Genomic DNA, 27,460 nt, shown 5'->3' with positions numbered 1-27,460 from the left:
TTGGGATGGCTGTTGGCCCAACTCTGTAGCCAGCACAAGAGGACACCACAAGTGGAACACGAGAGCCAGAGGATATTAGTGGATACTCTGCTGCTTTACAGCCTTTTCTCTAGGATTACCCTTTGGTGTGACTACTAATTGCTCAAACCTGGGGACAACACAACAGTAGGTAAGTCAGCTTCTCCTGGGTTTGTCCTAAGGCGTTCTTGTTCTCCCTGCCCTTGTGTGGGAAATACAGCCAAAGACAGCCATGTGCTTCTGGCAAAGTAGAGTTTACCGGCTGTTTTGCTTCTAGACTGAAATATCGGAAACATAGTACAGGGGATGCTGCTTAGCTGTCATCAGTTTATGAAGCTAATAAGGTGCCTTGACTGATAGAAATCCACTTGGCTTCACTTGAGCTACGGTTAGAACTGTTGTGCACTGAATGAATGAAACAACTCTTTCCTGAAGAATGTACTTAATTCATCAAATTTTTTTATACTTTCAAATATTATGGATTTTAACATATTGCATTAATTACTCGCCAATGAAAAGACAAGGGACTACTCTTGGTGCTGTTATTGGCAATACAGATTTGGCATTGTGACCACGCATACAGAAAAGAGAGAGTCATGAATGAAACATGTCTCAATGAATTACATCATATACTGCTGTATGAATAAGACCATTTAGTGTGAAGGCTTTTGTGGGAAGTGAAGCCCACAGCTTCACCAGACAACAGGGGTTGACATTGAGATATTGAGTAAGAAAGAAAAGTTATCCATCTTATTTGTCTGTTCATGTTTGGGAATCTCGCATAGAAATAGACACATGCAACCTTTTCCCTCAACTTCTCCCACAGCCACCTGGGGCTGTGGGTTTACAGTAGGCGCCATACCTAATGGACACCCACCGAACACAATGCACAATCTGCACCCCCACCACTGCTTAACATTGTGAAGCTTCTGAGGCCTTCACGAGCTGCAGCAGGATGACGTCTTTCATCACGAATATTTATGGCTGGTAATGAAGCCAAAATGAATTCCATTTCATCCACATGAAGTCATCTGCCTTTCGTAGGAGACACATGACATGGCTCCTGAGAGCCGCTGTCCATTTTTTAAGGCACACATGACCTCAGTAGACCCACCATGAAAGTATCTCGCTCTCAGCAAGGGAATCTAACGCAGGTGTGGCTAACACTGCTGTCAAAGATCCTTTCTGTCAGTATCCAGGGGCTCTGTGCAGCCTCACCCTTCCTCTCTCCCCCGGCCTCCCACCCTCTCCAGCTGATGCGGCCTCTGTGCACTCAGTGATATCACCACTGACACCAGACAAAGAGAACGAGATGCCAGATATTACTCATTAACATTTTTGCGCTCGTTCCCGCTTTATCTAAGCTCATCCTCTCTAGCACGTCTCATGCCCTGCAAAGTTCTCGGAGCTCAATTAGCCAAATGGTTCCTTGTGAAAGACAGATTTGTGAATGTTGACTGGACAGTTGTCGGCCCCAGCTTGTAAATCAGTCTTACTGTAAATTAGTAATGTGGTCCCTGTTTGAACTGAAACCAAGCTGGCCAAGCTTGGGTGCTTGCCAAAGCAGCATTGATTTTAGCTGTACTAAATGTGTCACTGGCTTACCTCATGACATTACTGTAGCTCTATGTCACTGGAGTGGCAGGTCAGGACATACCGTAGTTTAACTGTGAGGTGTAGCGTTAGCAGGAAGGCCTTTTTTGTTGTCGCAACATTTAGAAGTTCCTGTATTTAACTGACAATAGTACACTCAGAATGGACATTCAGGACATGTCATGTTGTATTTGGACCCTGCACGAGATGTGAGGTAAAGCTGTGTTTCTGCACGAAGCACTTGTGTCATGTGCAGCATGTTTTCAAAGAATTGCTTGTCAATTAACGCACGGAAACTGCTTCAAAAGGAATAAAAAGATGGATTTGAATTTCACAAATTAAGTTATTTTATAAATAAGAGCTGCAAGAACTACGCATTGAAGATGAGGACTTGTGTCTTTAAATGTTACAAATGCATCGCTTTCCTCATCCTTTGACAGCTTTACGGTTTCCTGCACATTATCAGCTCAGTAACCTCATTCCTTCTTGTTTGTTGTCGGTGCGTTTTTATGTGCATGACCATAAACACAACGTAGTTGGAGGTGGAGCTCATTGCTGCCAATAGTGACTGTCTTCCCCATTACGTCTGGTGGGCCTCAACAACAGCTGTCACTAACACATGCACAGCTCCAGTAGTATAAGGGCCTCTGGTCTTGAATTCCAAATATGCAGTTTAGACACATTTGGATATTTCGCAGAGCAGTGGTACTTATAACTCATGTTCCCTTGGTTTAAAAATAAAAACCAAAACCAAATTTGATATGTAGCTTTCAAGACGGCAAAGTATACTTGCTATAGATTGGTTGTTAATTGTTTTTTGACGTGTAGTAATATTAGCGAAGTCATTCACAAAGTTCACATACAGTAAGCTTAATAGGCTAACTATTCTTTTACCACAAGTATCGTGCATTGCACTGTTGTATCTTCTCAGCACCAAAAAATGTATTTAATCAAAATTAAATTCCAGAGAAGGGAAAGACACTCCCATCTCTAACCATCCCATGCTTTTCGTGTCTCATTCATGTTGTTTGAGGGGAAGAGACATCATCATGGGTCTTTCAGTGAGCTGATGTGTGTGTGTGTGTGGTGATGATGATGTCACCTAAGAGTGATGTCACTGATGTGTCGGGGTGAATATTTCCTGAAAGCACAGAGATAAGGATGACTGGTCTCTGTGGTTGATTGTTACTTAGTGCTTAAGACCACATTGTAATAGTGAGACAGGGCTCGTTAACTCATTTGAATCTCTGCTTTTGTCTCACCTACAACAATGCATTTCATTGTTTTTATAGTTGGTTTTTTTTCATTGTTAAAAAAACTAACAGTCAAAAGAGCAGAGTCACAATACCAACACAAAACAATACAAATGCTCTTCTACTAAACTTAAAAGGGTGGTGGTGGTGAAGTTTTGGAATGGTGCAGTTAGCCAAGTTTAACATGATCATTCCAGGCACTCCAGAGTGTGATATATTGACTTGAACAGCTTACTTTAAGGCTGAATTTACTGGCCTTGTCACGGGGCATGGTGGAGGACTCAAGCGCAGACCAGGCAGAGTAGCGTGTAGAAGTTGTTTTAATGAACAATTCAAAATCAACAGCAGACTTACAGTCACAATGGGGCATCCACGGAAGAGACAAGGGAAGATGGGAGGAAATCCAGCAGGACAGGAAACAGGGCGGGCAGGCAGGCAGACAGACAGGGAAACCAGTAACAGGACAAGCCAAACGGGCGGGTAGACATAGCAAGAATCTGGCAAGGAGTGACTGATGGGCAGGAGCTTATGAAGAGGGAAGAACAGGTGTGCTGATGAGGGGGAAGTGCTTGATTACTAATCAGCGGCAGGTGAAGGGAATTAGGCTGAGGGAGTGACTGACAGGTAGAGTGGAGTAACACAGACACCCAGAACACAGAGGCAAAGCCTAATCGTGACAGGCCTTGGTCCAACACAAGCTAACAAACACTTATGTCAACCATATAAAGTTCTCAAAGAGCAACCTGCAGGTTGGAGATCCATTGAATCAATATATAGGAAAATAATGTTGATACTTGAGTACATATACTGTATATATATATATATATATATATATATATATATATATATATATAATATGCATATGAATGTACATATGCATATGACAGACTACAGCCTTGCTTACAAATCAGGCTCTAAGAAAACTAGGATACGTCTCATAATAACAGTATTGATACTTACCCATGAACTAATGCTGAAGTGTTTGTGTTTGTCATCACTTGACAAGGTAATGGCCAACAATGGCTCCTTTTACCAAAGTATTAGTCTCCACTACCTCCTGAGAAAAAACACCTGGGTCTTAAGCTTGCAAGATTTACAGTTGGCTTGTTTGTCTGATAACAAGACCAAGAGTCCACAACCATGCTAGCAGAATCTCTGAGGCTGCACTTCAGCACAATGGTGCTTTGAGCAATATGCTAAGTGTGACAACATGCTACAGACTTCATCCTCTGAGTTTTTGCATTCAATTTCTTGGCATTCCGTCCAATAATTGTTGAGATATTTCAGAATGGATTAAAGTGGTGTACCGACCGATCAATTGACAGAGCAGTATTGCCATCAATGGATCATTGCAACCCGGGAGACAATTATTTGAACTCACAGGAAGTAACAAAGGTTTACTGCTACACGTTTTTATTGTGATCTCTGCCTCTACCAGCCACTAAGAAGACAGGATTGAGCTGTGCCCAGAGTCCATCGATAAAGATCAGTGCAAAGGTGCCAATGTGGTGCAGCAACACAGCTTTGTCTAATCAATGAACTGCAAATGCAACTAAATGCCTCTATCAGCATAAGTTTGAGCAATATTCCTTAAACCTGCTCAGTAATCACTATAATATTATAGTAATAGCATAGGGCTGCCATGAAAACAAAGAGATTGTCTAATATTTTTTTTATTCTTCTATACAAGGAGCCAAAAAACAGGTAGTCAAAAAACCTGATGAGTTCTGGGACCACTAGCCAAGACAGATAACTCAATCCGTGGAATTCTGATCTAGTCGGCATTTAGACGAGACCTCAGACACATGGCTGACCTCATGACATTGCAGCATACCTGAGACTGCTTCATCCATATGTTGTCTTGCTGTTTCTATTCATAGAACAACCAGAACTTGATCTCTTCCTTGATCTCCATGCTGTAAAGCTGATATCCACTCACGTCATTGGTCCAGATGAGTCTTGTACTTGATAAGTTGGTTTCCATTTACAGAGAGTCTCAATATACTGAATATACGCTGTTGCTATGGCTATTAACTCATAGAAGTAATGGATGCTTTCCTTTTTTCCATCATGTATATTAAATGAATTATGATAGATTGAGGTGAGTCTTCCAGCATCCGTCCATATGCTCGCTGACACTTTGTTGTGTGACTGCTCACAACATGCATCAAGGTTTCCCATGTACCATCAGTGTTCATAATGCATGAACCAAATTAGACGAGTTCCAGTAAATCAAAGTGAATATTTAACAAACCGCCACAAGCACATTATAAATGTGTCATATTTTAAAAATGACTGATTCAAGAACTAACTGTATCTGAGCAAGTAAGCCATTAAGGTGAGAACTCATATGCAGAGAAGTACCAACATTCCTCTCTGTTCGCTCACTACTGAAACCGTAACTGCTGAAGCTACAGTAGGCTCCAGTGAGAGGATCAGGTTAATGTGTCATCGGGAGAATACAACAAGATGAAACCCACCACCTATGCTGACATTTTGCTCCAGTATTGGCTGTTAGAGTAATTGTCGCTATGATGTAGTAATAGAAGCCATAAATACACTAAGACAGGCTGTAAATGCTTGGGTTTTGTCCATGAAGGCTCTTTGACTGTTCAATTTGGTGTTACTGGAAAAAAAGCTCCTGAAAAGTAAAATGTTAAGGGCATGTGTACGTGTCTAAGGCGGTGTTGCTACCTGAGCAAGTCATGTAAAATCTGACCTCAGAGGTCACTGGCCATTTAGGCTGGAAAAAGCTGTCCATCAAAATCCCAGAACAGACGGAAGCTTTGTACCCTTGCAAGGAAGTAGGTGCTCAACAAAACTTTCAATATCAGATGGCTTGACTTGTAGATTCAAAATTTCATCCACAGCTACAGTTTTGATTGAAATTCCTATAACTTGGCGGGCTGGTGTGTTTTTCTTGTCAGGACAGAAGAGCTTCTCAAGCACACTGCATTGGATCAGTGTCCTCGGACAGAACAAGTTGCCAAACGCTTGCATGCAAAGAACAATTCCCACTCCTTATTTAGTCACATTGGGTTTGTGGTGCGAATTTATCAAACTCACTGAAGGTATTTTTCCTATAACATGTTTTTGCATTGTTTGCAGCTGCTTTTCTCATCACTCATCTCTGGCAAATGAATTTGGCCACATGTCAGACTTGACTAACCAGACCTTTCGCCTTCTTCACTTTTGCTATGTGTGAATATCGATGATGAGCATAATGTTTAATTGCCAAAATGATAGCCTGATATTTCAGAAGATAAAGTGTGTAGAAAGAGAAATAATAAAGGTGTTATGCTAGCAGTTTGTATTTCTGCTAATCTAGCTCATGCTAATGTTTTTGCTATTTTACAGCTCTGTTGAAATATGTACACATGAAATTCAACCTATATCCACAAATTACCCATTGTAGCATTTAAGTGTCACAAAAGCCACTTCAGTACTTAAGTAGCACTTATATATCAGTTCATCTTCTGTTGGTTAACCAATTAATCACTTGAGATGTCAAAAAGTTAGCAATAAAAAAGCAGCAAATCTGCTGAAACCAACTGAAATATTTTAATTTGTAAACAGAATATTCATCACTGATAATGTGACGTTAATCTGACGTGGTTTACGGCCTACTTCCCAATGTGGCAGCTACTGTAGAGCACTGTATTCTTCCTAGTGTTTGAAATGCGTGGGGTAAATGGAATTTCAGACCAAAGATAAGTCATTTAGTGAACATCAGTGGCATTCACTAACCTGCTGACCACTGACAACATTTTGTAGGTCCTTTTTTCACTTTGGAATGGAGGCATGTGTTCCGTTTGGGCCTATAAATACTCATCTATGTGACAGCTGGACTAGCCCAAACCATGGGATGGATTTGGGACACCGCTTTAAATTTAGGCTCAGGCCTTGACTGGTGCCTCCTTTCATATAAGAAGGCATTATGGAATTGGATGGCAGGCAATCAGTATCATTGTGCCGCTGGTTTAGATGCCATGGATGTGTGTGGGCATTGTGGAGGGTTGGCGCAGACCTCAGAGTAAAGGCTTATTGCCTGCCCGCTCTCCTTCATTTTCCATAGAGACAACTGGGAATGTTGCATGTCAGACTGGAATGCAGGGCACGTGCCATTGGAATCCCCATTTGTTACTCTGGAGAATTCACTACAATCAAGACTGCAGTGACTGGTGAAGGTGGATCAAACAGTGAAGACATCCATGACTTAACTGTCTTGTCATCAATAGGGCTCGCGAAATTGACGTGACTAGTACTGTCTCCTACAGCTGTCAAGGAAATGTTTTGAATGTGTAACATCAGAAAGTCAGACTTGTATAATTGAGATCTTTTATTAATGAAACTTAAAGCTGCTATAATCAATATTGTTTATGTGATCAATGGATAAGATGTGAAAGGTGTTGCTCATCGTGACGAGCCTGCCTCTAAGTGGCCACAAAATCAATTAAGGCAGCTTTAAGTAAACTACATGTCTTAGAGGTTCAGATGTAGTCCAATCACCACAGGAAGCCCAACATTGAGAGAAATGTGTTTAGTATTATTAGTCACAGATGTTCCCTCTGCAATAAATCAACAACCCTAATTGTGTGTTGATGTGTGCGGTTTGAGGGAGGCAAAGTACTTTGCGAATATTTTTTGCAAGGTTTTTGTGGGAATCCTCTTCACTTTACTGACCTTTAATACACTGTTATTAGTCAGCTGAATACATTTAGGTGGTGAGTTCCTTTACATTTATTGAATTTCAATTTAACAATAACTGTTTACATTTAATTAAGCTCTCCTCTATAACTGCACTGCACTCCTCTTGCTCGGTTGAACTGCAGTGACACCTTAAAACGACGCAAGCGGTTACAGTATAGCTTCTCTGCATTTTCATGGCATCAACCCAGAAATGAAAAATAAAACTTTCATTGCCTAACTAAGTGTCAACCTCTTGGTCGCCGGTAACCTGGAACTCTGCCCGAGTAATTGACAGCGCTACACATACTTGTTTCCATGTTTTATCACGGCCATGCTCCAGTGGTGCCAGTTTTAATGCCCTCCACCCACTGGGCTGTTCTCTGGTCATAACTCTCTGGCACTGCTTGAATGGTGGGATGAGCACTGTAAGCACTGGTGTACGCTGCTGTGCTACCGCATTTGACTCAACGATAGTGAGCCCACAGCTGAAACTAATAGTTATGGACATGAAAGAAGGCACTGCAATTAATCTCCAGTAAAGAGCCAGCTCTCATTGGAGCCAGAGCTAAGATAAGATATGTCCGTCCTGTGTTGGTTTGAACTGAGGGATGCATTTGGTGTTATCGTGCATTCTTTCCTCTCATGTGCTCTGGTCTTTTTCCTGGAAACAGAACAGATTGGTTTCAAGCATCATTAGAATTAACCGCAGACTTCTTAACTTTGCTGACCACTAGATAAACAGTTTTCATGATGTGAACCGAAACCTTAGATAGACTCGCTTTCAACCCATCGACATATAAATTACTCCTCTATATATCACCTTGTTTTAATCTAGTTGGACTGATTCAAATGCTCATTGATGTTTTGGGCAGTTATGTGTACGTACATACATTGTACCATATATATATATATATATATATATATATATACACTACCGTTCAAATGTTTGGGGTCACTTAGAAATGTCCTTATTTCTCAAAGAAAAGCACTGTTTCTTTCAATGAAGATAACATCAAATTAATCAGAAATACACTCTATACATTGTTAATGTAGTTAATGACTATTCTAGGTGGAAACGTCTGGTTTTTAATGAAATATCTACATAGGAGTATCTGGAGCATCACATTTGTGGGTTTGATTATACTCTCAACATGGCCAGAAAAAGAGAACTTTCATGTGAAACTCGCCAGTCTATTCTTGTTCTTAGAAATGAAGCTATTTCATGCGAGAAATTGCGAAGAAACTGAAAATTGACACAAAATTGTCTGGGTGACCCCAAACTTTTGAACGGTAGTGTATATATATATTTACAGTATGCATGCACAGTTGCTATGTTTTGTGTATGCTATTGCATGCCTCTATTCCCGTGTTAAAGAGAGAATGACATTTTGGTGAGCTTCCTCGTGATGTCTCAATGCATGATTCAGAGGTCAGGGTGCTATGACATCACCAGGGTTCTACTATGGGGATTTTGGAGGCTGGGTGGTGTTTTCTGTTTGTAATTAGAAAGTGCTGTTGATGTCATATCTGAAATCAATCACAAAGTGCACTTGCTCAATCTCTCAAGGCTGTTTGTTGGTAGAGAGCTTTAGCACACAAATGCATGCACACACAAAAACACATTCACAAGGCAAATATCCCAGTGACCTACAGTGCGTCTTTGACCATTTATTGCGGTGATTCTCAACCAGGGGTACTTATGAAAATAAACAAGCAAAAGGATTACAAACGGATGTGATGCTGCTCTTCAGTAAATCCATTGTCACACTAAACAGCTGCCAGCAATGAAAAGCTGCAAAAACCTGTATATGTAATAGTGTTGAATAACATCCATTTGAAATCATTTCAAATGGGGGAACTTAAGCTCCTGAAAGGGCTCTGGGGGTACATCTGACAAAAAAGGTCGGGACCTACTGAAATAGTGCACTCTGTGAGCAAACAAAACATGTCCTAACTCCTCAATGTTATTCTCCTAACTCACTGTATGTTTAAGTAATCAAGCATGCTAAAGGCCACATCAACATGACTTGTGTCGTTATAAATGATTAATGTAGTCAAATTAAAGTCAAAAGTCTGTCATCGACAGATTTATTTTCAGGATCTGGATAAAATGTTTGTCTCAGACGTCGAATGTCAGCAGAGAAGGTTAAGACACCCAGGAGTGCTACAAATGTGCTTCCACACCATCAACACTGAGACACGCAAGCCTTATGAGAGAACAGGACGTGTCCGGAATGCATGCACCGCCATACAACACAAAGACACACACAGTGCTGGGTAATTGTGGATGTTTATCCGCATAACCATTTTATGTTACATGTGAAAAAGTCATCTAGTTGTAATCCTGTGTATACATGTTTGTGTGAGTGTACATGTGTCATTCATTGAATAAAAGTGAGTTAGTAGTCAGGGCCAAAGTCGTAAAACACACTTTAAATTGTGACCATTCACTAACACCATCTGAAGTATCAATTAAAACAAAAATGACAAAAAATGGGTGATTAATGGCACGAAGGGGAAAGTAACACATTGTGCCATAAAACAACAACACAACAACAGTGCTATTTGCTATAAAGAAATAATAAAAAAATCATGTTTCTTCTGTTATTGGTGCAGGTAGAATATGAGGTCCAAAAGCAGCGGGGTAGAGAGCCCGGCCAATGGGGTGCTTGGGGTTCAACAGGGTGACCATGACATCAGCCAGGAACAGGAAGAGGGTCTGCCCGTTAAGAGCCTGAAGGCCAAAGTTCAGCAGAAGGAGGGTGAGGATAATTTGCAGGTGGAGGTGATCTCTAACAAAGAGAAGCTACTGTTTGATTCCCCTGAGGCTGGAGAGAAGAGAGGGGACATCATGGATCTGTCCAACGAGGATCTGCTAAAACTGCTGGGGATCATGGAAGGAGAGATTCAGGTGGGTCGAGTGTTCTCTTTGACCTGCTGCTACTGACGGAGAGAAAACAGATCCGTGAAAGGCATTGTGGATGAACACAAGATTGGTGCACATGCTTTCATTGGATGGCGTTTGACTGCAATTTTATGCACAATAGCTCTATCTTGTGGTTGAAAATGGCAGTTGAAACATGCCGGAGAACATATGCAAAATGTGCCGTGTGTTTAAAAAGGCCTAATTTGGAGAAATCTGGAATCCATGAAACAAATGCTACAGGGGTTCAAACACTTTGGGATGTCTTGAATTGCGTGCAGAGTATCCAGAGACATTTGGGCAAAATGCCACATTCATAAGACGTTTGAGGCCATTTTGTCACACATCATTTCTCTTATTTGCATGTCTGGGACAAAGAAATCTGTGTCTCTTCAAAACAGGTGTCCCAATGGAGAGAATACACAATTATCTTTCTTTCTCCTCAAGGCACCACATGCTGTATCATATGTTTATCTTTATATTTGTTTGTGATTTCAGGCCAGAGAAGACGTTATCTGCATGCTAAAGTCCAAACAGACTGTCCCAGAGGACCTTGAATCACGTTATGGTTCTGCGGCCCCTGGTTCGGCCCTCACAGCCCTGCAGAGGGACGGCTTCATCACTGGCAGCGAGCCGCACGACCGCAGTGTGTACCAAAAGCCAATGGTTGAGGTCAGTTAGCAACTGTCAGCCACGGCGGTTTCATGTTGAAAATCAGTTCGTAAATATTGCATTGGCTAGATTAATGTGACATTCCTGAACGGGTTGTTGCTGCAGAAGTGTTGAAATGTTACACCAGAGAAAATAAAGTTCACTTCTTATGTGTCCTTGGTTCTTGCATGCGTTTGTGTTCTTCCCCTGTGTGGCTGTGATTGTGTGGCTTTGCTCTTTCCCAGCTGGAGCGTCTGCAGGAGAAGCACAAGGACACGTACCGTAGGATGCTGGGTCAGTTGCTGCTCGCCGAAAAGTGCCACCGCCGCACCGTCCACGAGCTGGACACAGAGAAACGCAAGCACACCGACTACATGAACAAGAGCGATGACTTCACCAACCTTCTGGAGCAGGAGAGAGAACGGTGAGGAGAGGAATGAGGGACCTGAGGCATGAAATTGCCACATTCTTAACACATCCAAGTATTGTTTTTTGACTACAGGTAGGATATGTCCAGAAAGTAGCAGTTTTGTAATATTGACATACATTTTCATCATGAATTGTAATTATATAAGGTGGAAAGATGATAACATTGAGTTCCTATACAATGTAAGTGGTGCCGTAAGGCAATATTTGATGTCAGTAACTATTTGCTAAAGTAAAACAAGCAGTATTGCATATCGAGAATTTGGATGGAGTAATGGTGAAAGTAAAACGGGGTCAGCAGTGTGGGAGGCGTAGAGTGGCCAGAGAGAGAGAACATGAATTAGAGAGCCAACAAGGTTTCTAAAACCAGTGTGGAACATATAACGTGTGAGAGGTGAGAGAATCAAGGGAGAACGAGTGGCAAAGGAAGACATGGACATCTGAGAATGTGTGAAAGACGGCCTCATCAGCCAAGTGAATAACGTAAGTGAGAAGAGGAGAGGAGAGGGGGGGGGGAGCTGGCTACTAAAGTGATAACCTCACATAACTTTATTTGACAGGGAGAGGTTTACGGAGCATGTGGAAGGGAAGGGGGGGGGGTGGGTGAGGGGGGTGGAGTGGGGAAAGGGTCAGCCTCTTTGCTGTGGGAAAAAGGGAGGTCAGGGGCAGAGAGGGGAGGAGACGAGGCCCCCGGGGTGGAGGAACAGGAGGAAAAACAATAATAAGGGAGGGAATATCAGGCTTCGACAGGGGGCAAATCTCTCATGACATCATCTCTGAAATGAAGTCATTGCCGAGGTTGCGACCTGGCTTGTTGGTCCAGAGGAGACGAGGGATGAGAGGTTAAGTGTAGAGAGAAAGAGGGTCAACCATCCCCTCTCCAACATCGGAGAGGGGATGGTTGCATCATGTGTGTGTGGAGGGCCCCACAGAGATCAAACAAGCGTGGTTGTGTGTGGATGTGCACTGAATGCGTATACGAGAGGAGGCCCTACTGATTAAAATATTTACAGATGACAGAGTTTGATTGGCTGCTGCTTGTTGGGAAATGTATTTTGTCGCAATTCACATGCCTGTCCGTTCTCACACAATAACCCTGAGAGATGGGGAGGCATTCATTGTATACTGTGCATAAGTCTATATGTGTGGTTTGCTATGCACAATAGTAGTCACGATAACATGTGTGAGGGAGAAGGACAGAGTAAGAGCGAGAGCATCTGTTATGTACTGTATATGTATCAGTCATCTGTAGAGCAGACTAGAGGCCACTTACATGCTGCATTTCATGAACTGTCAAAACTTCAAACGGCGGAGCCACGGACTACCGTTCTTCCTACACAGGAGGTTAAATCACAGCTTTGACAGCTGAGCAGCCACCACACGCCGGAGAGAGGGCTGTGAAATGAGCAGAAGATTTCAGCTTATAGCTACTCCTTTGGCTGGTTTCTTGAGACAGGAAGAGAGGGTAGTCATGATTCAAAACATTTCAATGAAGAATTGGTTCTTGGTTGTAAATCACTGTGCACACAAGCGCACATTAAGTTATCTGGAGGGAAGTTGGGTTGGTTCAGGAATATATATTGTGTGCAACTTATGTGGGTTTTGTAAGGCTAACTGACATTCTACTGAACTTGACTCCTAAATATACCTAACCTGAAGCTAAATATTTGCATGAATGAGCACAGTTATAGAGCAGAGATAAAATCAGGAGATATAAATCAAGTTTTGTTTTTGATCTATAAGCACTTTTGTACATTTGACCATCTTAACTAAAGTAGTTGTGACAGAACATATGGGCCTTTAATATAGTGAATAGAATAGTCTACACCCACGCTGTATGCAGGCTTATGTGATGCCAAGCAGGTATAATGCTTCTGGGGACTATGAATGTATTTAGAAAATGTCATGGCAATCCAGCCCCCTTCAGTCTGGAGGAAGGCGGTGGACCGACTAACCTACTGACATTGAAATCCCTAGAGCCAAGCTGCTAACATGGCTAATAAAAGAAAAGCATTGTAACATGATCAACACTTTTTAACATTGGGAACAGTGAGCCTAGCCTTCAGTTTGGAGCAACTGGCACAAATCACAAGTGAAATACCACTTAACTCTCACTTGATCCTCGGTTTGCATGCAATGACCTCCTTCTTATGCCAGGTGGTTTCCAGCAGGTTCCTTGGCTCATGCACACAGGTCGGCCTCTGTCACCTCACAGAGAGGGTGAAAGGGGATGAGTCTTGTTCTGTCAGCACCTGCAGAGGCCAGATTCTTCTATCTGTTGCCATAGAAGGACACAAAACTGACTGAGGATTCATGGGTGAGCTGACACCTATATGCAAAACACAGACAGGCGCATACTGTGTGAAAAAAGCCCAGATCCAAAAGCATTTGTTTCTTAACAAACATATTAGCGCCATCGCCGACACGGATACACGCATAACTGCCATGTCTGGTATCCATTTTGACATTCACTCTTTCAGGTGAGATGGAAGCATGTCATCATCTCGTCTTCATCAATGCCATCTCCTCCCGCCATCTGGGTGAGAGTGAAGAGAGAAAAGTCAAAGGTCTCGTGCCAAACACCTGCAGGAATGCAGAGGATGGGCACAGGCGGAGCAGTTTCTGACTGGTAGCCGTCAGCCATTAACACCTTCTGAGACAAGAGAGGAGTTTATATGTCAAGAGGTTGAAATAGTTAAGTGGCGTGACAGTATGTGCAATGATTAAAAGAAACGGCTCACATGTAAAGTCACGCACACAAAATGAAAAATGCAAACCTGAAACTGAAAACTAAAATGATTGTTTTCTTGTATAATTTTAAAGCCTTACGACAATGTCACATTGTTCCACCATCTGTCAGCAGATCGTGTACACGCGGTATGTGTAGACCTTTTGTGTTTGTCTTTAAATCGTTTGATGTCGACTTTGTATCTGATTCCTCTCTTTTAACACCACATTAGTCTTGTGTACTGTACACTATCACAGACGCTCTTGCTGAACACTAAATGCTTTTTCTCTGTCAAGAGAGGTCATTACTGTACAACACAGTGCTTTGACAGCTTTTTGGCAGTTTGTGTCTACTTCAATCCTCGGCTTTCTGACACAGAGGGGCTGCAGTGCCTCCGAGCAAATTCCCCAGGAAACATGGGATGAGATGTTGCTCCATGATGAAAAAAATGGTCTCTCTTATGAATTGCACCTGTGTGTATTTGCTTAAGAAACGTGTTTTTATGTATTGCACGCACACTTTATTTGCCTAAGAAGTTGAAACAACTTTCTTAGACCTACAATGCCTTTGGAGGACTGGATATACTGTACACAGCCAATTTGTCCGTCAGTCATTTCGTCCTTAGAAACAGAGCCACTGACCACTGCAGCCAAATACCACTGACATCATGACTTTGACCTTTACGTGAAAGAAATTCTAGAGTGACAATTTGTAGGCTATCAGTGACATCTGACTGTTAAAGTATGAATTTTAAGAGCTGCACTCCGAGATCTGGATGGCTCCTTCGTACAGTAGCCAAACCCCCTGATCCCACTTGGCAAATAAGACTGCTGGTAATATGAGTCAATGTAGATGTTTACTGTAACTTTCAAACTGACAGTCAAGATGTAGCGTTTCAAACAGAATTAATTCGCAGAGATGTTGGGTTGTGAAAACCAAAGTTTGTTATAAGATTTACTGTATCTATACAGTTCCATGCAAAAGTCAGGGCATAGCACTTTATAAACCTATTGCTATGGTTATATATCCTTGTCCCAAATCTTCTTCACCTCAAGGGAGACATCCAACTCGGCCATATCTGCTTTCCTCATCACATGTAGACTTAGCAAGCAACCCTGTTCAAGTTCAGTTTCCCCTCGAGTGGAACTACAGCAGACTTTCTCTACTGTCTCCTGTGAGATTATGGCTTTCGGGTCTGCAGAGGCAATATCCTTTGCACTTTTAAAAAATCGAAATATAATTGAATTTGCACCAAACTTACACTGAACTTGATTTTGTCTGAGATAAATGCTACTATTTCTTTATTCCTTTTTACCCAGAAAGTTTACAACTGTCTGTAGTTGTTTTCACCCCAAACATTCCATGTTTTATGAAAGCGTGTAAATTGGGGGCGGGTTTTGCAAAACACTCCTCCTGTGGCAAGGGTCCCACCCCCTTCACAGTGTCCAAAGTGGAGCAGCACACACACTCTCATACACACATCCCTGCCTTATATGGATGAGGTGACATCACTCAAGAGGTCTGATGGTGCTCAACTGTATTATTCACCTTTCATTGTCCTGATAACATGCCTGGAATGTGACGGTGGAGGACTTTTGGAAAAGGAGGCCCCAGCTACTTCTTATGCGTTTTCAGTGGATTTTCTAAATTGGCAAACATGTTTATGTGCTGACTGTAGAGCATCCATAGTGGGTAAGTTTTAAATAGGGTTGTTGTAAAGTTTCTGAGGTCTTGTGACTTTGTCCACAGTCCTGAATATTGAACATTTAGAGGTTGTCTAAGCTGTAGTTGCACAATTTGCATTGATGTGCTGGTGCCTACATTCATTTGGTTTCTTTTGCAATGCAAATATGGGCATGCTGAATAGTGTATGTCCCTGGGAGTGTAAAAGGAAAAGATGCAGCTTTGCATTCAATCTGCTTTGCATGCATTTCGTTGGAGCCGGAGATGAGAATGGGCATGAGCAGCATAGAAAGAAGCTGAGAGAAGAGAAGACACCTTGGTGAGTGGGTGAAGCTTTAACTAGCAATTTGTGTTCTTAGTCTCATCCCCAACAGGGATGGGAGTATTAGGGCTTGTTCTGCATAGTAGCATGGCATGTATGCTATTTATTTCATGCACAATATACTCTGTATATATTATATATATTTTTCTCAGACAGATAGAAATGGCTTCAAGTGTTGGACTCAGCAGCCAAATATAATGTTTTGTCTGGTAAAATTGTCCATTACTGGATTTCTGTGAGTGATATTTTAAATGTGATTAATTTAAAAAATGTATCTTGTGTGGTTTGAGCTTACAATTACTATAAAGAGAGATCACTTTGACACTCGAACCAGTCTTATAAAATACATGTAAAGAATTGGGATGATTACTCTCTAGCATTGAAACATTAACCGGGATAAAACATAGCATCCTGGAATACATGTTCATATTTCCATGACACGATGAGGTACACAGACACAGTTGCTGGCTTTTAAATCAATAAAACACCAAATTAATGCTTTGCCTTTGTTTGTTTCACATTTTAGACTGAAGAGGTTGCTTGAGACCGAGAAAGCCTATCAGGTAAGAAAGGAGAAGGAGCACTCTAAACGTCTGGCCAAGGTGCGAGAGGAGCTGGTCAAGCTGAAGTCGTTTACGCTGATGCTGGTCAATGAGCGTCAGCAGCACCTGGAACAAATGGACCAACAGAGCCAGCGGGCCCAGGAACTCAGCCAGCAGCTCCAGCAGTGGGAGCAAGCACTGAGTGAAGCCCGGGAGCGTGCTCAGGAGGATGGCCACAGGGTGCTGAGCCTGGAGGCTGAGCTTAAAGAGAAATCCACCAAACACACCCAACAACACGAGGAGATGAGTGCCAAGCTGGCCACTCAGGAGATCCACAATCGTCAACTTAATGCCAATCTTCTTGGGCTTTCGCGTAAAGTGGAGGAGCTAGAGGAGAGCAACAGGGCCTTGAGGAAATCTGAGGAAGAGTTGCAGGAGCTGAGGGAGAAGATTGGCAAAGGGGAGTCTGGCAACTCCAACTTGATAACTGAGTTGGAGAACTTGCGGAAACATGTGCTGGAGATGGAGGGAAAAGATGAGGAGATTACCAAGACTGAAAATCAGTGTAAAGAGCTACGAAAGAGGCTACAAGAGGAGAATAGTAAGAGCAAAGACCTCAGGCTGGAAGTGGAGAAGCTCCAAAAAAGAATGACGGAGTTAGAGAACCTTGAGGGTGCCATCAGCATAAGCAAGGCTGAATGTGCACAGTTACACACTGCTCTAGAGACAGAGAAGAGCCTCACCAAAGAGCTCTCAGATGAGGTTGTATCTCTCAGGATCCGTATGAAAGAGGTCGAGTCCTCTGAACTTAAGTTAGAAAAGTCCGAGCTGAGCCTTAAGGATGACTTGAGCAAGCTGAAATCATTGACTGTCGCTTTGATGGAAGAACGAAAGACCCTGATGGAAAAACTGAAGTCAGATGAGAAGAAAAAGGAGGATCTGAGTAAGATGGTCAAAGTTGAGCAGGGTAAAGTTATGGAGGTGACTGAAAAATTGATAGAGGAAAGCAAAAAGCTCTTGAAGATGAAATCAGAGATGGAAACCAAAGTAGAGACTCTAACCATAGAAAAGGGGGAGCTTGGCACTAAACTGACCTACGAAATTGATAAAACTAAGGATCTTAGTTCTAAGGTTGGTCAAATGAAAAAGAGGTTAGATGGGTTCGAGCAAGCAGAAAATCAACCAGTAAAGAATTCAGTGAAATGTGAACTGGGAAGAATGACCGACCCTGCCAACAGAGAAGACAACAAAGTTAAGGAGCTGACATTTGAAATTGAACGCCTGAAAAATCGTCTCAAACAACTTGAAGTAGTTGAGGGAGATTTGATCAAGACAGAGGATCAGTACGACATGTTGGAGAAAAGGTTCATGACTGAACAAGACAAAGCCAACATTCTTTCTCAACAGGTGGAGGAAATGAGGGGTCAGATAGCACGAAACAAAGCAATCGAAAAAGGAGAGGAGGAAAGCCAGGAAGTAGACCTCCGACAACAATGCAAGAAAGAGGAGGCCAAAACCAGGGAACTGCAGGCGGACGTTGTAGCCCTCAAGGAGAAGATCCATGAACTGATGCACAAGGAAGACCAACTTTCTCAGCTCCAAGTGGATTACTCTGTCCTGCAGCAGAGATATTTGGAAGAGGAGGAGAGAGCCAAGAACATGGGCACTGAAGTTTTCCATCTCACCAAAGAATTGGAGATAGCAAAGCGTCATAGTCGAGCGCTAAGGCCTAGTTTGAATGGGAGGAGAATGGTGGACGTTGCTGTGACATCCACCGGAGTACAGACAGAGGCATCGTCAACTGGGCCAGCAGAGGAGGATACCCCAGCGGTGTTTATCAGGAAATCTGTTCAAGAAGAGAATCACATCATGAACAACCTCAGACAGAAGTACCTAAAGAAGCCAACAGAAAAGAGTGGTGTTGAGCGTTGCCCTTCATCTGGCAGTGACATGGGCGTGAAGAAATCCTGGATTCCCTGGATGAGGAAAAAGGACAACACCCCTCAAGAGAGCAACATGGGGAAGCATCTGCAAATTAATGGTGATCATTTGACTTCTGAACTGACAATGTCCCAAAAGCAAGGGCAGCCTTTACACATTCGCGTAACACCGGACCACCAAAACAACATGGCTACTCTACAGATTAGCAGCCCCACTGCTGAGGACGCTTTCTCTAGCTCAGCTCCCCTCAGCCCCAACCCATCTCAACCTAAATCCAGAATCACAATCATTCCCACCTACTCTGCGCCAACCCACAAGAGAAAGTCCACCACTGGACCTCAGGGCCTTGAAAGAGCCAAGTCTCCAGTCACCATCACAACGATATCCAGAGCCAAGTCTCCAGAAAGCAGCCAAGCCCCCTCTTCTGCCTCAGGTAGGCCCTTGTCCCCTGTCTCTATTATGACAGTGAGCACTGCCTTAGTGCCGTCAGCATCTTCCTCCCCAGAACCCCAGGAGATGACCATGGGCCGAGCTGTGTTCAAGGTTACCCCCGAGAAGCAGATGGTCCCAATGCCTATACGGAAAGGCCACACCAACACTAGCTACATCACAACCACTGACGATAACAAGATCCATATTCATCTAGGCAACAGCATGACCACAAAGATGGTAGTCAGGCCGGTGGCTGCTGCAACAGAGAGCAAGGAAACGACCTTATCAACTGGGACAGTTTTACGCTCCCCCCGCCAAATCACCACCACCACTACCAGGAGCACACAGAGCAAAGTGATGAGCACAATCACAATTTCCCCTGTTGCATCCAACACTTCCAGACCCACACAAAGCATGGTAAGTTCTGCTTAAAGGTTCCGTTCATCTAAATCATGGAATAACATGTTTGCCTATATGTATTTTATTAGTTCGACCATTCTTTGAGATACATGCCCAACAGGAATGTACTCCATTCATTGGAAGTACTTACTAGCAAAGAAATCTGTAAAAAAAAGTCGATATAGTAAAAGGTTATAAATATCAGAATTCACTTCCGTTGTAATGGCTATAAAGCATCTGTGAACAAGTTATCTGTTTTTTTGGGTTATTTTTTATCCTTACAGAAAACAATGTGTAAAAGTGACAATGTGCTGTTTTATGGTCTGATGTTAACCAGGATAAATTGACTACAAAGCTCCTGTAAAATGTCAAAATTGTCGTTTTTTGCACGTAGATTTTTGTACAGATTAAAAAGACAAGATGTGTTAATGAGTTATATCTAGATTTAGAGGTGATGGTAAGATTGTGTTACCTTTGGACAAAGCCAGGCCAGCTATTTCGTCTTTGTGCTAAACTAAGCTATTGGGTAACTGGTTGTATAGGCTTATATATAATGTACAGACATATATTGATTTTCCCATGTATCTCTCAGCCATGAAGAGAATAAGCTCCTTAACCAAAATGTCAGACTATTTCTTTAAGATGCTTCTTCTTGTTTTCTCATTCTACATATATTAAAAGTGATGTTTCATAGGGTAAATCTTTTTACTAACGGCTTTATCTCTAGAAATGGGAGATTTGTTGGTGTTCCATTGGACCTTATAATATGCTCTTTGTGGATCGGATAGCGTGACAGAAACGGTCCTATGGGCAGGCCTCAGAACAGCAGAGCTAATGATGTGGCATTTTGCCACTCTGCTAGAGTCATGCTGTAATTTATAGTTGCTAAACAGTGTTTACATTCACAAACAGCCTGGCAGGGCTCAGTGCCCTCTGGCTGACGCAGAACAGCCTTGCACCAGTAACAACACAATGAAACCTAGCCTGGATAAGGGCTCAGCCACTGCGATTGAAGTGAAGGAATGAATAAATATTTGCATTTTTTATTCACACAGCTCCTATAGCACATATGATCAGTTACACTGTTTTGAAATTCAGAGTTATTTATTTTGCTATAATGGGTTTTGCCTCTTTTCCATTATTTACTCTTTGGGTTCCCCTCAAGTGCTCCCCTGTCTGTATTCTCCTGCCTGAGAAACTGTACTCTCTCTCCCTATTGTCAACAGACTGGGCACGATGCCCAGCAACCTCGCACAGGGCTCACCCGCATCCCAATGTCCAAGAGCCTGAAGACGGGGAAAGCTGTGCTGGGATCCCTGGGGATCTCGGGTGGAGTGAAGCTAGAGTCACGAGCCGACAGTCAGTCTATGAGGATAGAAGTTAAGAAATCCACTGTAAATAGCAATACTTTACAAAATGGAGGAAAAGCCTGATTTCCCTATCCAACTCAGCAAGACATTACAAGGCACATTTTAATAAATAAATATTTCTAATTTTTGTAAAGTCTTTTTGTACTTGTCTATCTCATATGCATTTCTGCCATTTAAATGGAAAACTGTTCTCTGAATTTACAGTGTGTATTGTGATGGACATTTAGGTTAAATATTGTATCAGACCGTGCTGCTACTAACTGCTTCTTGCTTTGAATGGTTGTCTCACACATAAGGATTTTGTTGATAATATTTATATAGGACACATTATAAGTCAAAATACTTGTCATCGTGTAAATGTTTTCGTGTAAAGTTTTTCTGTAAAGGATTTGTACTGAAAAGTGTTTTAAATAAATGTTTTTTTTCAAAAGGTAGTGTGACATGCTTATTTCTGTAGGCAAGTAAGAAACACAAATATGCAGCAAAGACAGAGAGTGAATTGTGCCAAATGTATTGCATGTGACTGTCTCGTCTGTGTAGTCATAGTAAATCAGGCTTTTAAAACATTACAATACCCTTTGAATCCTCTAGGCAGCGCCTACATCCACATGCTACACTGGATCAAGGGAATTGCCCCAGTTTTCCCTATTTGTTATTTCAAATGTATTGAAGCAAAAGCTCTATGTAGCCTACTAATTGGTGATTTTTAGCAAATTTCCATATACATAGTTTGAGACAAAGGGAAAATATAATGCTTGAATACGGAAGCAAAGAGAGGCCACAATAATCTTAGATTGACGTATTTATAGAGCACATTTCAACCAACCACAATTACATTATCTAAACCAGGGGTGGCCAACCCGCGGCTCCCGAGCCGCATGCGGCTCTTTGCCCGGTTTCATGCGGCTCTTACGTTCATATCGAAGTTTGTATTTGTGTTTTTTTAATGTTCGTGTTCGCTTCGCTTGAGTTAAATACGGTATTTTCGTCAAACGCGCATGTGCGGCCACAGATTACGTTCCTCGTCGACCCATTTAACGCCGAGACGGACTGTTTGAAAGCCCCGCTAGTCACAGATGAGGCTGCGGCTGAGTTAGAGATGATCGATCTTTGTGAGGAGGACCAACTCAAACCTGCTTTAAGGGACGGGACCATTGAGTTCTGGAAAAGTGTGCCAATGAAAAAATACCCCAATGTCAAACGGGCTGCGCTTAAGATACTGTCAATGTTTGGGTCAACATACGTCTGCGAGTCTGTGTTTTCTACCCTGAAACACGTGAAATCAAAGCATCGATCTGTTCTGACTGACACCCATGTGAAAGAATTGCTTCGAGTGGCAACAACGGAATACAAGCCAGATTTGAAGAGGATTGTTCAAGGCAAGGAATGCCAGAAGTCCCACTAAGTAACATGCATAGTAAAAGAAAAACACTATTGTAAATTATTATATTTTTGTTTGTGGACTTGGTTGAACTGAGAGTTTGTCTGTGTGAGACAGTGCACACAATGTTCATTGTTGAAAATGACTGGCCTGTGGTCTTAGGAGTCAATTTCTGTCATTATCATGTTGGTGTGTGACATTTACAATAAATCTGGCTGAGCAAAGGTATGTGTGTGTGTGTGAGGAAGGGATAGGGTGATGTTCATGTGTGCCCATGTGTATGATGTGGCTCTTTGCGGTAACACAGTAAAAAATGTGGCTCTTGGTCTTTGACTGGTTGGCCACCCCTGATCTAAACAAAAAAAATAGATAAATAACTGTAACAGACAAAAAACTGTTTTAGCATTATATTGAAAATGAAGGAGACTCAAATGTAGTTGCATTGCCACTGCCTGAATGTACTTGACCTGAATATAGTTTTTGGATAATGGACACTTGAATTGAAAATGTATTTGTAAACACACACGTTTAAAAATTCATTTTTGAATGCTATACATTCTTAGTGATTAAAAGTTCCAACTGGGTGTTACATTGCTTGTAAATTCTAAATCGTGCAGCCTATTTTGCTTCCATAAAGGAATTCAATTATAAAACACAGATGATTTCATATTTGCATAAAATGTGTGTGCACAACATACAATGTGAGAAAGGGGCGTCTTCGTTTTCTGCCGTGACGCGGCTCTTACGTTTCATCACCCTATTGGTTTAGACGCTTCCGGCTTCTTCCTCTTCGATGAGATTAACAAGACAGACAAAATCAATACTACAATGAGTAGATATTTGGATTAGACCGGCGGTACATTTCCCTCCTTAGACAGTTGTACCCTTTGCCGTAACGAGTGGCCTCGTTTTCACCGTGCTGGGATTAACTAAGGAACTACAGGCTGTCAACTAATTTACAGTCGATTGTTTTGCCCAGAAGCGGATTGCAGCCATGATGGCGTCAAGCTACAACGCTAAGGAAGAGGACGGACACCACCCGGGCGCATCGAATAACGGGGGCGCCGGGGTCGTGAAAAGTAAAAAGCCGGACAACACCGCGTTCAAACAGCAGAGACTACCGGCCTGGCAGCCCATCCTGACGGCAGGCACCGTGCTGCCCGCTTTCTTCGTTATTGGTCTCATCTTCATCCCCATCGGCATCGGCCTATATGTCACTTCAAACAACATCAAAGAGTACGAGGTAAAGTAACAGTAACGTCTGTCTTTGAACTAGCTAACTAGCTAATTTAACAGCCACCACCGACTACTGGGCTCTTCTAGCTTTTTCCACACAGTCCATTTCTAGTTTTTTTTTCTAGTCTTAGAACACAAATAACAACTTTGTTATACATTTTTTTTTACCATTTCTGAGCCTTTGACATATTGAAATTACACTCTATACTCAGTTGTCCGTTTATTTTTAGGTTAGCTAGTGGCTAACGATAAGTTATTAAGTTAACGAACGTTAGTTCAAACTAATACAACAGCATTGTAATCAATGGACGGTTGTGATGTTCAGTTATGGGGGAAACTATTTAGAAAAGGTGTTGAGTGAACTTTTATGGTTATTCCGAGGATGTAGTTAACGTTTGTGGTGCTGTCGAGTTGTATTGCATTATAATAAGAAGTGTTTCTGGTATTTTGTCCACCTCTTGGTATTACACCCAATGGTTTTAATGAGCCTAGACAACCCCCCCCCTTTGAGTGTTACACCCATCTTCTATCAACACGATAACAAACATATTAAAAACACAACGATTAAAAAAAACTAAAGCCTCCAAAATGACTTATAATCTGAATCAGCACCTCTTAAAAACAGTTTCAATAACAACTGAATATTGTGTTATGTTTATCTATTGAATATAGATTCTATTGAATATATAGTGTTATGTTTATCTTCTCAGTGTATATGGAACAGTGTGAAACAGTATGCATCTATTTTAGGCTACTTTATATGTTTAATTCTGCTATTTTTTAAAAAACTAATCCGTTCCTCCTTTTCAGATTGATTACACTGGTGCAGACGTCAACGATGCATGCTACAACTGTGCCAAGAACTTCAGCTGGAACAGCACAACGCCATGTCTCTGCTCGGTGCCCTTCACATTGGAGCAGCCATTTGAGGTGAGCACCAGCTTGCAGCAGGCGGACCCAATGAATAATACATGGTGTTGTGCAGTAAAAGATAGAAACTGCCCTCCTGACACTAAGTGTCCATTAAGATCTATTCTGAGGCCAAAGAAAGGCCGTCGTTATCATTGATCATTCTAGTCTGAAATGATGTAGGCTGGCAACTTCCAGAAAGGCTTATATTGATTATTCATAAAAGCTCTCAGCCGGTTGCTTTTTCCTCTCAACAGTTTGCAGATCAGACAAACCAGTGTCACAGAGGACATCTTAGAAGTCGGTTATGATTTAGCAACTTTGCAATTGTTAGCCGCAACTAAAATGAAATTGAGGGAAAATGAGATTCGTCTCATCTGAGAAGCAGAAAGAATCCTAAATTTGATACAAGTGAGCCTTTCATTAAAAGTAGCTTAGTTCTGTTTAGGGTGAACTGATGATCCAAAGACTCACCGTCGTGCCACCTTGCTGAAATACTTCCTAGCCTTTACTGATGCTCTGCCTATAACACGATCTCCCTCCTCCCGCAGAGCAATGTCTTTATGTACTACGGCTTATCCAACTTCTATCAGAACCACAGACGCTATGTGAAGTCCAGGGATGACAGCCAACTCAACGGTGACCGGTCCGCTTTAACGGTATAGCCTTGGAAGTGTTGTACCATTTTAATTTCAGTAAATGTCCTTTTGCAACCGTGTAACACTGCCCGCTTTTTACAGAGCCCCAGCAAGGAGTGCGAACCGTACCGCACGAGTGAAGGACAGCCCATTGCTCCATGTGGAGCCATCGCTAACAGCCTTTTCAACGGTGAGCAAGAGACGATGAACAACTTCACATCAGTGCTTCATATGTGGTCAACTAAAGTGTTATCTGATCATCAAAACTCTGACATCGGTTTGCGGTTGAGCTCGTTAGCTGCTCTTACTCACTGGAACAACATTGAATACAATGTTTGTTTTGTTTCAGACACTCTGGAGCTGTATCACATTGATTCCAACGGCAGCAGAAATGCAATTCCTCTGGTAAAGAAGGGTATCGCGTGGTGGACCGACAAGCACGTTAAGTTCAGGAACCCTGGTGGAAACGACAACCTCACTGTAGCTTTCCATGGTAATTAATTCAAACTGCGCACGAGTTATGTTTGGACCCATAAACGGTGAGGTTCTTCTGACTGGCTTGGTGTGTTGTCTTGTTCTTTCTCAGGCACATCCAAGCCGGTGAACTGGAGGAAGCCGGTGTTCGAGATGGACCCGTCAGATCCCGAGAACAACGGCTTCATCAACGAGGACTTCATCGTGTGGATGCGCACAGCTGCGTTGCCCACCTTTCGCAAGCTCTATCGCATCATCCAGAAGAAGTCTAGCACGACCCCAACTCTACCCAGTGGCAAATACGTCTTGGAAATCACTTACAGTATGTCTTTTATTTCCTTGTATAAAGCTTCACAGGGTAAGATTTTTATCTAGAAACGCACTCATCTTCGATAATCATAAATCGCATCTAGTTGCTGTAAATTCACAAGTTGGCAAACACCTAAACGACGACAAGTAAATATTTGAACAAATTGAATTCAGCTTGCAGTCAACACTGTGCTGATTCCAGTGCTGTGTGTTTGTTGTCCATGCTAGGTCCTTTATGAAGGAACAGAGTTAGCTGAACCAGCTATCTCCAGTATGATTTTAAAAACTATGAAGCCAGAAGCTCCAATCATTTTTCTTTTAACCATGTGATCATCAGATTACCCCGTGCGCAGCTTTGACGGTCGCAAGCGGATGATCCTGAGCACCATCTCCTGGATGGGAGGGAAGAACCCTTTCCTTGGCATTGCCTACATCACTGTGGGCTCCATCTGCTTCTTCCTGGGTGTGGTTCTGCTCATCATCCACCATAAATATGACACCCGCAACAGCAGTGCAGATATTCCAAACTAAGCAGTGCTTGTACCACGTTTTCCTGTCTGCGCATGCATGGTTGACCCGAAAGGGTCCGTTCTGGACTGCTTGTTGACTTTAGCGTGAATACACTGGTTTCTTTTATTGTTGTGTGTTTGTGTAAAGACAGCATCGTCTTCAGTGTCTCATCGAAAGCTGTGATTTTGTGAAGGGCAACGAAGGCAAAAGAAGGATGCTCGAGTCTGTGTCTCTGTACATATAGCTTCAAAACAGCTGCTAGGAATGTAATTTCCTGTGTTCAAAAAAAAAAATGTATTTATCTTCTATTTATCTATACACAATCAAAGTATCTGTTTTATTTTAGCAGGGCTTTGCGAATGGCTTATTTGCTGAAGGATGTATGTATTTTTAATGCAACGTTTGTCTATATTACGTACTGTAAGATGTCCTGCTGATGAATGTACCATTATATTTAATTGACATACCTCTGGTTTTTGAGATTATCTTGAATATAGGATGGTAAAATCATTGCTCGTATGCCGCTGATTATGGTAAGCAAGCACTGCTATTCAACATGAAGTATTTTATCCACGGAGAGTCATAGAGTACTCATCACAAGTACTACCACAAGTGTGGCTATTTACCCTCTGCTGTGACTGGTTGTATAAAGAGTCTAAGCCATTCATTAGGTTTATTGAAATTACAATCTGATGCTTATTAATGGTGGAATCATAATCTTACGCCACCATAATATCAAGTGGTCGCAATGCTCGCAAGACTCTGGGCATTGTCTCAGGCTGATTGGAGCACAAAAATGATTTTGTTTTTACAGTTTGGCCTGAGTGTTAGATTATGTCGCGTTCTTCAATGTTGACCAAATGATATGCACTTTAAAGTGTCACATTTGTTAGTCTTCCCCCTGGTTTCACGTCATCTTCTGTTAAAGTATTGCATTCTTGATTTATTAGGTCAATTGTTTAAATTCGAAATTTATAGGTTTTTATAAGGTTTATAGGGTCCAATTAAACAACTTGGTGAATGTATTGGTTTC

The 27,460-nt window shown here is 42.1% G+C and overlaps 2 protein-coding genes across 2 annotated transcripts; both read left to right on the top strand.

The window, feature by feature from the left end:
* Positions 1–45: 45 nt before the first annotated feature.
* Positions 46–21,253, top strand: LOC306707579 (filamin-A-interacting protein 1-like). The gene is made up of 6 exons (XM_079175091.1): positions 46–169; positions 10,170–10,464; positions 10,975–11,148; positions 11,373–11,551; positions 16,813–19,618; positions 20,827–21,253. Exons 2-6 carry the CDS (start codon positions 10,177–10,179, stop codon positions 21,031–21,033), a joined length of 3,654 nt encoding a protein of 1,217 aa, XP_079031217.1. The 5' UTR covers positions 46–169; positions 10,170–10,176; the 3' UTR covers positions 21,034–21,253.
* A 1,881-nt stretch (positions 21,254–23,134) lies between these two features.
* On the top strand, positions 23,135–26,893 carry tmem30aa (transmembrane protein 30Aa). Its single transcript, XM_079174286.1, has 7 exons — positions 23,135–23,594; positions 24,398–24,517; positions 25,048–25,155; positions 25,237–25,324; positions 25,484–25,627; positions 25,721–25,930; positions 26,255–26,893. Exons 1-7 carry the CDS (start codon positions 23,346–23,348, stop codon positions 26,446–26,448), a joined length of 1,113 nt encoding a protein of 370 aa, XP_079030412.1. The 5' UTR covers positions 23,135–23,345; the 3' UTR covers positions 26,449–26,893.
* The last annotated feature ends 567 nt before the right edge of the window (positions 26,894–27,460 follow it).

Source organism: Pholis gunnellus (assembly GCF_910591455.1).
Source record: "Pholis gunnellus genome assembly, chromosome: 15".
Taxonomy (NCBI): Eukaryota; Metazoa; Chordata; class Actinopteri; order Perciformes; family Pholidae; genus Pholis; species Pholis gunnellus.
The sequence above is the reverse complement of the archived record's forward strand: the minus strand, read 5'-3'. Positions and strand labels throughout refer to the sequence as shown.